This window comes from Calonectris borealis, chromosome Z (assembly GCF_964195595.1).
Source record: "Calonectris borealis chromosome Z, bCalBor7.hap1.2, whole genome shotgun sequence".
NCBI classification, from domain to species: Eukaryota; Metazoa; Chordata; class Aves; order Procellariiformes; family Procellariidae; genus Calonectris; species Calonectris borealis.
Genome location: NC_134352.1, coordinates 42,412,574 through 42,426,024, shown reverse-complemented (window position 1 = coordinate 42,426,024; position 13,451 = coordinate 42,412,574). Strand labels below are relative to the sequence as shown.

The 13,451-nt window shown below is 33.8% G+C and overlaps 1 protein-coding gene across 4 annotated transcripts in view; it reads right to left on the bottom strand.

Annotated features, from left to right (window-relative positions):
• AGTPBP1 (ATP/GTP binding carboxypeptidase 1) overlaps window positions 1-13,451 on the bottom strand; it is a 66,392-nt gene that overhangs the window by 37,248 nt on the left and 15,693 nt on the right. For all 4 annotated transcript variants that reach the window (XR_012670900.1, XM_075136910.1, XM_075136912.1 and 1 more), the window contains exons 4-14: window positions 11,282-11,412; window positions 10,804-10,871; window positions 10,339-10,402; window positions 9,862-10,008; window positions 9,454-9,585; window positions 7,477-7,570; window positions 6,102-6,139; window positions 4,336-4,544; window positions 3,698-3,875; window positions 1,257-1,354; window positions 117-233 (exon numbers count right to left, since the gene is read on the bottom strand). Coding sequence is in view for 3 of the 4 variants with exons in the window: in XM_075136910.1 (XP_074993011.1) it covers window positions 117-233; window positions 1,257-1,354; window positions 3,698-3,875; window positions 4,336-4,544; window positions 6,102-6,139; window positions 7,477-7,570; window positions 9,454-9,585; window positions 9,862-10,008; window positions 10,339-10,402; window positions 10,804-10,871; window positions 11,282-11,412 (1,276 nt within the window). In the remaining variant the exon portion in view is untranslated. The remainder of the gene's footprint in view (window positions 1-116; window positions 234-1,256; window positions 1,355-3,697; window positions 3,876-4,335; window positions 4,545-6,101; window positions 6,140-7,476; window positions 7,571-9,453; window positions 9,586-9,861; window positions 10,009-10,338; window positions 10,403-10,803; window positions 10,872-11,281; window positions 11,413-13,451) is intronic.

Below are 13,451 nucleotides of genomic sequence, written 5' to 3'. Positions count from 1 at the left end.
ACTGCAGACCCTCATTTTTTTGGCTAGAGGAACTATCCACCCAAAAAAGAACGTCAAAGTGTATTCCAGAGTCAACTCTTCATGACAAGGAATGCACTGGGAATCATATACTTTACCTGAAAGTTTTCTGAAAGTTCTGGGAAAAATTGCTCGTACATTTTCAGTTCTTCTATGGGTCTTCCCAATTCCTGTCTAGGTTTCAGTTTATTAATATCAGTCTCAATATCATCATTCTGAAAGAGCACCAGAACAAATTAAACTTGCATCCAGAATTAATGAACTTCTAAAATAATCCCATTCACTTTTTACTTCTGACACGGCCATGCTCTAAAAGCTAATATCACTATTTTAAAATTAGCTGAACTGCACCTTTCACCATGGAGGTTTAAGCAGCTCAGTTTTATTAGTATGCCAAAGCCTGTATTTCAACTGAAATATTACAAACATACCAATTTTCTTGCTTTCATCCAAATGTATTATGCACAGACATCAGACTACACTTTACCTGAGATCTGTGCATAATCCAACTATCGCATCCTGGAATGGGGAGATTTCCTCTGACTGCAGTGACAAAGGAATAACTGCTTCTATGGAAGATACTCCCTTCATCAGGGCTCATGAGCACCTTGAATAAAATTTGTCATTCCAGTCCATGGACAGACAATTCAATCAACTCTTGAGTATATGTAACATAAAAATATAGAATAAGGCAGTTCTGACCAAATGTCCTTTCACGTCCTGACTGGCAGCTGTAGAGCAGAACAAGACCTTCCCAAAGTGATACAACAGTGAGAGGTCTAATCTGTACCTCTACAGTTGGCAGAACTTCAAAGTTACCTTGCTGAAACACTGACCTAGTCAAACCCAGTCCAGAATGATGGAAAAAGTTAGAGCAGCTCCTACATACTGAGCAGCGTAGATGGGAAGAGGGGGCTGAGAGAAATACCAGTTGGGAACAGAACATTGCTAAAAGAGTTTTCAGTTATGTTCCACTGTCCTCCAGACACATGAAGTGTGAAGCAAACAGGTTTTGATAAGAATCTTGAGGCAATCTGAACAACAAAGGTTGATATTTTCAAGCAGCACCCACCTACCTTAAGTCTCAGGAGATTTTTTAATTTTAGAAATTGCCCTGAAAACCTCCTCAAAGTCCTTTTAACACTTAAAACATACAGCTGTATACACGACTCAAGCAACTTAAAAAAAAAAAAAATGTTGTGCCTGATTTTTGCCTGTTAATTTTGTCTCATACCGACCTTAAAATGTTGGTCCTTGTCATCATCATTTTCGGTTTCAATTTCTGATTCTGTTTCAGCATCATCATTATCATCACTTTCATCTACTACATCATCCACTACGATACAAAAATGTTTTGTAAAGCAGATTATAAATTTAATCCAATACATATGCTCAAAAAAAATTTTCTATGTTCTAGGTTTATTTTCTTTTTTACTTACCACTTCAAAAAACTGAAAACCAACTAGTAAATATTAGTTTATAACTGGTAAATATTAGTAAATATTAGCAGATTTACAAAACAAAATGCTTGTTTGACAATACTGCAGACTCAATGTATTACACTACAGTTTTAAGACAAAACAAAAATCTCTGGTTTAAACAAAGCAAAACAAAACCAAAAAACATCCAACAATTCCCCCCCCCCCAAAAAAAACCCAAAAACAAACCAGCAAGACAGCAGATGGCCATTAGAAATACTTTACAATGTGGATGTGCCAAGAACATCTCAGCATGCCTTGAGGTCAGCACAAAATGAGGTGGCTCTGACACCTTTTCCTAAAGTAAGTGATAATGACCACATCCAAAAAAAAACCTGGGGTCTCAGCAGCTTTTAGTCATGTCAGCTAGTATTGACCCATTATTAGGGAACAATGGGACAAAGCACCCTCTTCACCCTTTTTGTCTTGCTTAAATGGGGCCTAACAATTAAAAAAAAAAAAAAAAGGTCAGAAACATACCACTGGAGATTCAACCAGTAAGGAAATATACTCGAGGAGAGTGGTCACTGCAACTACTTAGTATGGACAGGTTGGGAACTAAACTTTACTCCCAAAACATACAGTAAGATGTTACTTTTTAGACATGTGGTACCGACATTTGGACACTAATGACTAATTTCTACTTGAGTTAGAGACCCAGTACATTGAAGGATCTAGGACTTCCTCCTTTTTTAACAAGAAAAACAAGGGGAAGCAAACTAATTGTTTACACATGACTAATAAGAATTGGGCTAACTTCCTAATATGTGGAAGTGGGCATCAACTGGTTATTCTGGTAGATGTTCTGCGTACTAGGGGCAAATCTGATCTTTTTCTAGAAATCTCATGCAGTTTGAGTGCTGGGTTTTTTTGTTATGTTTTCTGAAAGTGTGTTTTCCATGCAGGAATTTTGTTGATTGTCAGTGAAAGGCTCACTCAGAGGTTTACAAATTATACTGATTTTCTAGTGTATTCAGAATGATCACATGTATTGCTTTTACAATGCTCACTATACAAGATCATACTTCTAATAAACTCAGAGCTGTACCCACCCCAACATTCTACATATCTTTTAATACATAAGCTTTTCCTTAAAAAGAAAATCCTATGTATCTTATTTCCTTAGGTTTTTCACTTCTTTTTTTAATAGATAACAAACCAATTAAAAAAAAAAAACACAACTATCAGTAGTCTACTTCAACAGAATAGGAAGTTTCTAAATAGGTATTATGGAGTGCCAAAGATACTGTATTAAGTAGAGGTTTAATTTCTGTGGAATTACAAACACAATTCTAAATGTATTGTCTACTTTGAATATAAAACATAAATAAACTTTAAACTCCTGCAGTTTGAGTCTGGCTCATATGAACCCCAATCAGACAGCAATCTTCTGTCAGACTGTTAATCACATTTTGTTTCAGGAGATACTGTGTATAAGAAGATATTAAAAAGTCTGACTTTGCCTTTTCATTTTAGAGTAACTTTCTGACAGCAACTTCATCAGTTGCTTACCCACGTACTAAACTGTTTCACCATATCTGAAAATGCATTGAACATTAATTATCCAAAAATAATGAAAGGTGATCACAATGGGATGAATCTATTTCCTACAAGCACCATACAAATGCTTTGCAGACAAGTGTTGCCTAAGAGACTGCAACAGTCCAAGAAAGCAGCTCTACTTTTCTCATCATGCAAATGAAGGAATAATGAAAATAATTTAAAAAACAATGCTTCAAATGGCACATGTTAATCTAAATCACTACATCCAGTTTATCAGAGTAACAGAAAGAAATCAAGGAATATAGACTCCTGTAAGACAGGATGTGCACTACATCACATTTCACATAGGAGAATGTATATAAGTGAGTTAAAAAGAGAGTCCGTTTAAATTTGTAGATTAATATGTACTGCCTATGCTTTTTACTTCAGAGTTCAATGAAATCACATTTTAGTTCCTGTTTTTTTTATTATTTTATATCTCAGAAACATAGCCACATATGTGTCGATAAAATTTTCATCAGTTAAAACTTAACATTAGAAATTGGTGCTCCACACTAACAGTCACAAACCCTTTGCTAGCTGAGAAGAGTCTCACAGTCCAAGTTTTAGCAGAGAACACAAGTAACTGCAATTGATTCCACCTTACATAAAGCAATGTTAGACATACTCAAAGACAAAATATTACAAAATTATCATACCATCAGGAGGCAAATTGTACAATTGAGCCACAGGACCACTGGCAGGAATAACTGGGAGTTGGAAATGGAAAGCACTTTTAATAGTTGGTAAAGGAAGACGATTTTTAGGAAAACATTTTCTCATTATTAGGCTGGATGTGTTGACAAGGGGATCAAGAGTTCTTACTGCAAGGCACTCCTATTAACAGAAAAATAATGAAAACAAGAGAAAAGTATCTCTCAAACTAATAGTCAAACTACATTTGTTTTACAGATTTCTAGAATTCACTAATAACAAAGTATTTTGTTTACAATAAATTTTGCTAACGTCTCTTTTGAAGGCCAGAAGAACTTCTACCAACTCAAATTCACCTTTTCTAAAAAAACCCCAAAACTTCAAAATTAAAGGCTTTCCCCCCCTCTTTTTTTAAGTTAAGTTCAACAGCCCATCCCAGAGATAGTCACAGCCAAATAACAGCAAATACAAATTTAATTCTGTACTCTTTCGTTCCACTTTAGTCAAGTACAGAAACTAATCCTCACCCCCATAATCTGGAATGACCGTGGATATCACAAAAGAACTCAGACAAATTTGAGGTTAGGATGTGTTTTTAAAACCTAGAAGCAAAAACAACAACAAAAATCTGAAATAAACTTACTTGTGAAGTGTTGTAAAGAATTTTCATCCCATTGGCATCAATGAATGCTTTTCTTCCCAATTTGATGTTTGTAACACTTTTAATGCACTGTAAAATTCCTTTACGTATCAGCATGTATCTGTGTCGACTATCATGACGGTGCCAATCAACATAAATCGTTAAAAGCACCTGCACATATCCTCTGTCTACTGCTCTCCTGGCATTTGTTTCTTTATAAAAAAAGTTAGGAAAGAAAATTAAGAATTGCCCAATAACTTCACTATTATTTTCAAATCAATGCTAAAATTGTTCTTTTTACCCAAGAACTGAATTGTTTCATTTAAAGTAGTATTTTAGCCATGCTTAGCAGAGTTGTACATCAACCTAAAGAAAAGTGACTGAGTAAGTCAGGCTAATAGTCTACACTTCATTCTTCAGAATAACATTGCATGCAATCTTCATGGTTTACCAGAAGAACAGTATGCATTACACTTTAAGGTAATTGTAAGATACTGCCAGCTAGCAAATTAAAAAAAAGAAATAGTGTTTATATAAAGCACCTCTATCTCTATCCACACACACTGTGTAGATACAAGATTTGAAACAAACTTCTTACCGCTTGTAATCCATGCAATTTTGCAGCAACTGTCACTCAAATTTGATAAACTCAGAATACCTCTACCCCAAATACTGGGTAATCAGTATGACAACTGGACTCTACACACCAAAAAAGTGTTTTTATGAAAAGACTTACTTACATAAAATATAGGAAGTTACAACGTCAAAAACCCTCAGGACTGAATGAGACATCTCAAAATAAATGCACAAGACCTCCTGTTTTAAAGACACACCTTTTCAACATTTAATTTCTTTCCCCAACGTTGAAGTTTAATTGCCAATTTACAGAACAGAATACGGACAATAATTCGGAACTATTCCTCTCCCTAAATTTCCCAAGGAGAAACTCCAAAATTAGTAAATACACAAATCTGTAAGACCAGGGTATGACACTGATAAACCATGAGAGAACTCAGCATGCTGTAATAATGGGTACAGAAGTTTCCTGTCATTCGTCTGAAATGGTTTTCTGCAAATCTAATTACACTTCAGTTCTTATCCAACTCCACTAAAACTAGTAGGAATGCTGTAGCTTTTATACAACTGTTTGGAGAGAACAAGTTTTTAATTCCTTGTCAGTTACAATCCTGGTGCAAAATCTGCAGAGATGACATTTGTCAGGATCCACTGCTGCCGGCCGAGATAGCCAATGTCTGGGAACAGACCATCCTTTCGTTACCCTTGGTTCCACTTCATGAGCATCACTGACAGACTTGTCATTATGATCCAAGTCCTAATTACTCAGAAAGGTAGCTGAAGAAACCCTGTATTTTCCCCTGCCATCCAACAGATATTTTCAGATGTATGTATAAAGAAGATGCATAGGAGTTAAGCTATAGATATCCACTACTGAAGGGCTGAGGTGAGTGACTGTAAAAGGCTATTTCTCCATCTTGGATCCAGATCAGTTCTGCAGAAGCAGTGCAGCCTTTCTGCTGCATAATTGAAGAGACAGTAACTAATTTATTAAACATATATGTATACACCACACGAATATTAAAGCACCAGAGACTGCAGATAAAACTGTAGCCTTATTTCTAAATTTCCTAGTCTTGATTTTGTTTTGACCACAGACTTAATATTAGTTTTACTCTGTGTATATATATATATACACACACACATATATATCTCTCGACTAGACAAACAGTTTCTCATAGTCAAACACTTACTTGATTTTAGCAATGCAGCAAGTGTGTCTAAAGCAACCCTGTCAACATAACAAGAAAAGTCAAAACAACAACCAACCAGTAAGCTTAATCTACAACACTGTAAAGCTATACAAAATATTTACTGCTAACAGATTTATTTAGCATCTTTCCTCATGTTTTCCTGGTTGCACTGTATCAGACTTTGCTTTTAAAATTTGTTTTTATTAAAATATCATCCATCTCTGCTGTATCTGAAGTCTGATGGTGAAATTTAAAAATATCAATGCATTGGCTATACAAACTTTCAGCCTTTGCAAAAAAATATCGTAAGTGACAACATAATGTTTATGAACCATACTCAATGGATGAGATACTTCTGAAACTCATGCTTTTATGTTAGCAGCAGAACAAGTACTTCCCGAAAGCAAAGGACGTTATTATAGAAAACTGTAGGCCAAAACTGGCAGTGTATGAATATATTGAGGAGTCATGCTCATCAACACAAGATTGTCAGTGTAAGATTTTTTTTGTACACAAAGATCTTGTCTCAGTTAACTCAAGGTGTACAACTAGAAAATGTATATACTTATTTTTACCCTCTTTGTAAAGATAGGCTTCACACATCTGATCTTAGACCATAAACAAGGATATCATGATTACTCACATCATGGAATAATAAGTTCATATGCCTAATTTTAGCCAGGGCTTAAAGGGGCAGAGCAGTTTTTTAAAAGGTACTCCAGTAACCACAAATATCAGATTTAGATAACATAACACTATTTTTTTTGTACTGAACTTAGAATATGAACAACACGAGATTATTGTTTGCTAACCAGATGAAAAATTCAGTTTTCCACAGGTATGTACTTCAAAAAGGTGGCAGTGTGTAAAGAAAGGGCTATCTCCATTTAGCTCCACTTATCTATTTTTACCCTAAATTCACTAAAAAAAAAAAAAAACAAAAAAGAAAAAAAAAGAAAAATACAGGGGGTGGGGGGGACTCTAAAGTTACCACTTTAAGCGATGCAGTGAATTTTTTTTTTTTTTTAAAAAAACAATAGCCCCCATTTCAACAGACTGAAAAATTATAGGATTGTCTTGATCTATTTGTCCTGATTTGAAACATTGTAGATTTTCCATGCAGGAATATTAGAGACAAAAAAACCACCATTTATATTCTTTTATCACTACTGTAACTAGTCATTCAAATATTTTGTGTTACTCTATTGGCTAAAACTAAATTCTCAGATTTGTGGTTCTCCTTCCCACCTCCCTTCACTTTAACTTTCAAATATGAGTTACATTCGATTTCTCTAACATTATTTTTCAGTTACAAGTAAGTTCTGAAACATATCTAAAGTTTTTCCATATACTATATTAAAGAGACATTACTTACTTCATAAGGCTAGTGTTCTTTTTACTAAAAGGACCAATGATCTTAAACATCAGTTCTACTACTCCGTTCTTTCCCAAGGACACTGCATTTACAGCTGGAAAAGTTAAAATCAATCCATTTTAAGATAATGCAATAAGAAAGGCAAAAGAAAAAAATCAATACACTCAAACTAAAATCCATGAGAGTTAATCTTGAAGTACAAAAAAAATTAGACATGTTTGTGCTTTAGGACATACAATGACAAGCAGACACTCCCTGCACATAACTGGTGTGATAATCCAATCCTGATAAAACTTGGAAAAGAAGAAAAAAATTAGCTATTACTTTACAAATAAATTTATGTACTACTTCCAATGCATGCTTCTGCTTTCTTTGTTATTAAGATACCTCATAAAAAGAACTTTCTTCTAAAAAAAAAATCTCACAGTTTATCAAGATAGCAAGGTTTCTAAAATTGCAAGTCTAGCAAGTTCTATGACTTGCTATTATCCTTCAGAATCAGGATAAACAGGCATGTCCACCAGGATTTGAAAGCCAAGTGTTCGCTGTAAAATTTAGAAATGCCAATCAGTATAAGCTTTCCTGAGCTGCATGTTATGCATACATGTTCTCAGAAAAAAAAATTATAAAAATCATCTATTTGAAAGGGAGCAAATTAAAAGAAATTATGCTAAGACCTACGTTCAAGAACTGCACAGTGGATGTATGGGCTAAAGCCCAATGCCCACTGAAAACACAAACTGCTGAAACAGGCACAGAACCTAAATTCCCAACTGAGTTTAGCAATATGCACTCCTAACAAAGTAGGAAGAGAGCAACTAAGAATTGACTTCAACATAACAAATGCTGTTATTAGTGTAGAACTTAGTACTTGAACCTAAGTTGCAATTTCATCATCATTAGTAGCAACATTACTCCACTAGAATCTAAGAAAAATTAGGACTCTTTTCTGGTAGCCATCGTACACAAACTTTAAAAGTATTACCCATCAGAATGTAGTAAACTACTACTTTTTCTGTTTATAAGGAGTGGGAAATACAGAAAGATAGAATCCAAATTAGAGAGACAGTTCAATTTCCCATTTTCAGGATGAAGCAAGTTTTCAGCTAAGCTATGTAATTATCTGTATTAAACTCTTCCATTTAGAAGCATTTTACCTCATTATCAGACAGCTCAACAGAAATAAAGTATTGGGGCTTTACGAATTATATCAAGTGAATGCCCTGAAAACATAATCTTATAGATCATCGGATCAATTCTCTTGGAGGAAAGTGATTATGTTTTCAATATCTTGCATTTATTTGAGAGGTTTAACGGCCTTTTCGAGCTCAATGGAAAAACTTAAAAGCATCTAACCGACAGTAGAGATAGAGCGAGAACCATGCTATTTTCATCAACTTCCTACTGCCTGCCCAAACAACGAATTAGGCTTTCATGGAAGAATATTAGTCCAATAGTTGGGCACTTCAACATAAGGAATAAGGGAAAGGTTAAATAAAGAAATAAAATATTTCCCGTGTGAACCAAGTTTTAAATTAGCAATCATGAATGAAATAAAATAATACAAAGAAAAAAAAACATGAGCATGTATAATAAAGAGAATAATTATTTAATTTGAAGTGCTTCTGTAAGCACAATGTTAGCATTTCTTGTTTAGATCTTAAACCATCAGCATTTATGCAAATTAGATAACTAAAAAGTCCACGCATCCTATTGGATGGATTAAAACCCCCCCAACTATTATATACACACACACACACATTCTCTCTGAACAAAAAACAAAGCTACACAAGAAGTACAAACATGCTTCACAGCTTTTATTAGAATTCAAACAATTTGACGATATAAAAAGCAAATTCTCAGATAAAAATCATTATTTTAAACATCTAACATTAAACAAGCATTTAGATCCGGTATTTTAACCGGTAAAAAGTTTTATATCACATGGGAAAGAATAGAATTATCTGCAATACTTACAGTTGGTTGAGTAAACTCTTAATACTTGAAGACATGGCAATATTAGCCTGTGGTTCTGCAAATTCTGCTTCACTAAATTCAATGATATGTTTAGGGCACCATTAATTCTTGCTTTCATGCCAATCTTTTTGTCTGACATCAAAGAAAAACAAGATCAATAACACTAATTTTGAAATTATTATAAAAACCTGAAAGTTAAATGAACTGTGAATTCCTTCTACTGATGTCAACTCTGCATGTCTATTTTTCACCATTCGTTCCTCCCCTCTATTTTACTCTTCCTTCTGTTCTCCCCATCAATTCTGAGTATGTGGATGCTTATATAATAATAGAAAGAAAATTTTTCTTAAGTTTCAATTATAAAACTGTAAAGTATTAAGCCATATTACTTAAGTATATCATTATCACCTTTTGGACCAATTTTTGCAAGAAGAGTATGAAGAAGCACCATTAATTCTTCATTTGGTGGAGAGTCTTTGCTGGCAGTCAAGAGCAGCTGCAGTAAGATCTGTGTCCCTCCTTTAGTGACTAAGACACTTGCTCTCCGACCTCCACCTAGAAATTAGAACTCAACTGATATCTCAAAAGCCAAAGAACAATTAAGTATCTAAGCTACTGTTATCATAAAGAAAGTCTTTAGAACAGCAATATTTTCGTCATATATGACCGCACTATGCAAGAACATGCTGGACTTAAGACTTATAGCAACATAAATTATTTGTGTATGATTATTTGAAAGGTGACTTCAGTCTTTATGTTCTTTTTATTCTGCATAGAAATCAGCTTTAACAAATGTCGGAGGGGGGAAAAAAACCACAAACAACAACAAAAGTCTGCAGAAAATACAGAAATACAATCGCAAACTGCTCCTTAATGAAAACTTACCAACTGAGACTACCTCAATGAGAATATTCAATATATTTAGAATAGTTTGAGGATCTTTTGTATTCTGCAATAAAAAATAGAGAGATTTCTTTGCTTAATGTAGAAGTCTTAATACAGTGGTTTAGATACTTAAAGCTTGGAGAAATTGCCACTACTAAATCAAACAGAACTTAAGATATTCACCCAGCTAACCATCCCACTATGCAGCCTGAATTAATCACAAAACCAATTAAAATGTAGTTTGTAATATGGCATATTAATTAGAACTGATAGTTGACAAATAATTTCTTAGAATATTTAAAAATAAGGGAGAGAAATTCTTACTTAAAGACTATATCTAATCATCACAGTCCTATACAAGTTTTGGAGACTAGCTTGGATAACCACATATTTAATAATATGGAGACCAATGATAAAATGAAAACTTGCTATGTACCCATAATCACACAGGTTAAAAGGTTTTACCTCTAGGGTTGACAAGATAACTTCTATTCCAGTGGAGCCCTTGGAAGTCATCTCCTTCCTGGTTTTTTCTGCCAGTGAGAAAAAGACCATTTTTCTTTTAATATACTAGCTTGCAGGAAAAAAAAAAATATGATCATATATAGACTTACCAGAAAATCTACACTGCAAATAACAAAACCTATTAAAACTGCATATAGGTATATAAAATTAACTAAAATAAGTGAAAGACTTAAATGATTTTAAAACTCATTTTTGCTTTCACTTGTTCAACAATCTTGTCATGCCCTAGAAAAAAAATTGTAAAGAAAAAATCTGTAAGAAAGCCCTCTTCCAGATCTACCTCTCCTATATATATACACACACACAGAGAAATATATATATCTCTCTATACACCGTGAATTATTACTTAAAAAGGAAAAAATACAAGAAGGAAGGCTTAAAAGGAAAACTACTAAATCCGCAAAACTCAGCTATTTACCTTGACTCTGAACCAGGTGAAGGATCTTTGAGGTAATATATCTGGCATTGTCTGCTTCTCCTAATACAGAGTCTAAATTGATCTTCTCCAGCTGTGACAGCAGAGACATAGTCCGAGAGCTGGTAGAAACACTACAAGAAAGATTTTTTATATTCATTTTTCCATCTAGATCAAAAAAAAAAAACCCACTAACAACAGAAATCCTATGTCAGAGTAAGGGGAGTGGCTAATTCACCTTCATATTTTATCTCGATTGGAAAACAGTCTTAATTCTGGCAATTTTACAGATTTTGCAAAGCCTGCATTGCAGCAGACTAATTATATATAACAGCATCTCCAAGAGCAACTGTGAACAGGGAAATTGGTTGCAGCAAATAAAATCCACATATAGGTACAAACATTGTTTATCTATGTCAATTAGAGTAACTTATATTTAATACAGTTTAATTTTAAGTGCCAGGATACTGTATCGAACTTGCCATTCAAGGAAAAACTGGCTACAAACTGGCTACTGGCTACAAGACTGTTTGTCTTACAGGCTGGTGTTTTGGAAGTGAAAGAAAAGATTATAATTTATGAAGTGAGCAAACCAGCACCCACCAGCTGAAGAAAAAGAACACCAGTTTGAAGAAAACACTTCGGAAGGTGTCCAAAGCTATCAGAGTTTGGATTCATTTTGAACACAATTGTATTTGTGTCAGGTATTTTGGCCTGACATCATAAAATTGGCTTGAGAATGTATTTTAATATAAGAAACAATTTTAAACCAGGCATTCATATAGATAGGTAGATTACAGGGAAAGAATGAATGTAAGTATTTACAGTACTCAAAACAGAGCCAGTCTAGAAATTGTTTTATTTGCTTTCCAGTTTTAGATCATAACAAATATTCAGAATAGTTTTGAAATTCACATTCCCACATGAAAGCAATTTTTAGACAAATGTTTAACATTTGAATTATAGTAATGTAATTAACTACAGGAAATTATGATTTCCAAGAATTAACTACCTTGACTTTTAGCTTTTGTAAAATTAGAGTCCTGCCATAATCAACAATAATTCATTTTACACACATACTGTTCTGACTATCTCCAATAAAACTAAAATATATAACATTAGCTTTACAAATACTGTCAGTTTTGTTTATAGCAACAAAAGATAACAACAAAGAATTATTATTCCTTGATTTAGATCTGTGAAAAGGTTTCACACTTACAGTTAATTCTGCTAAAATAATTAGTTTATATGTGGACAAAAATGTTAAAATCAAGGAAAAAAGGTAGCGGATGGCAAAGGATGTTACTGCCATGAAAGCAAATTGATGTAACAGCTGCTGAGGAAACTGCTTCCCCCACTTTCACTTTTCCACTCTGACATCTAAATGAGAAGCATAACTAAAAAACAATTTCAGATTACAGATGATACTTACAAACTGTTAACATCACTAATAAGAACTGTTTATACTAATTATAGAGCTTAAATTAAAATAATTTTATATTGTGAAGTAAGTATATCACCTTCCCAGTAATTCTGATCTAAAATAAATCTGTCTTGGTTGCTGAAATATTCTTTTCCTTGTTTAAGTAAAGCATAATCCCTCTAATCCTTTCTCATCATCCAAAACCAGGTTGAGTAGTATAAAGCCGTTATTATTTGCATAAGCTTTGTTTTGTTTATTTCCACTCCTCCATTTATCCACTGAACTTGAAATACTCCAAAATAAACCCAAGATTTTAATGAAATCCACAAGCTCTGTTGATCTGATATACAACCTGACAAACTTCCAAAGGATGTTATCTTCACCAGCTCCACAATCAAAACAAGTAAGAGCCCGGCCAACCCACACATAAGCCAATGTGTAAGAGAATTGCTGCTTCAATTTGTGTGCGTGTGTGTTGCTGTTTGCGTGTGTGTATATATATAATTTCTATTGTGGTATATCATTGGTCTCACAATGAAATAGATGTAGTTTGAAAGCTGGAAACAACCGAAAGCAAAGAAAATCCTTAGGAACAAATGAAAAAAAGAAAATACAAGTTTTCATAAAGACAAAACTCATTTACAGGTATTAAAATTTCAGCGCAAACCTGATTTTTGACCGCTGCGGCCTGAAAAATTCAAGCAACACTGGCACATGGAAGTAATATACCATGTACAGAAAGTTAGCATC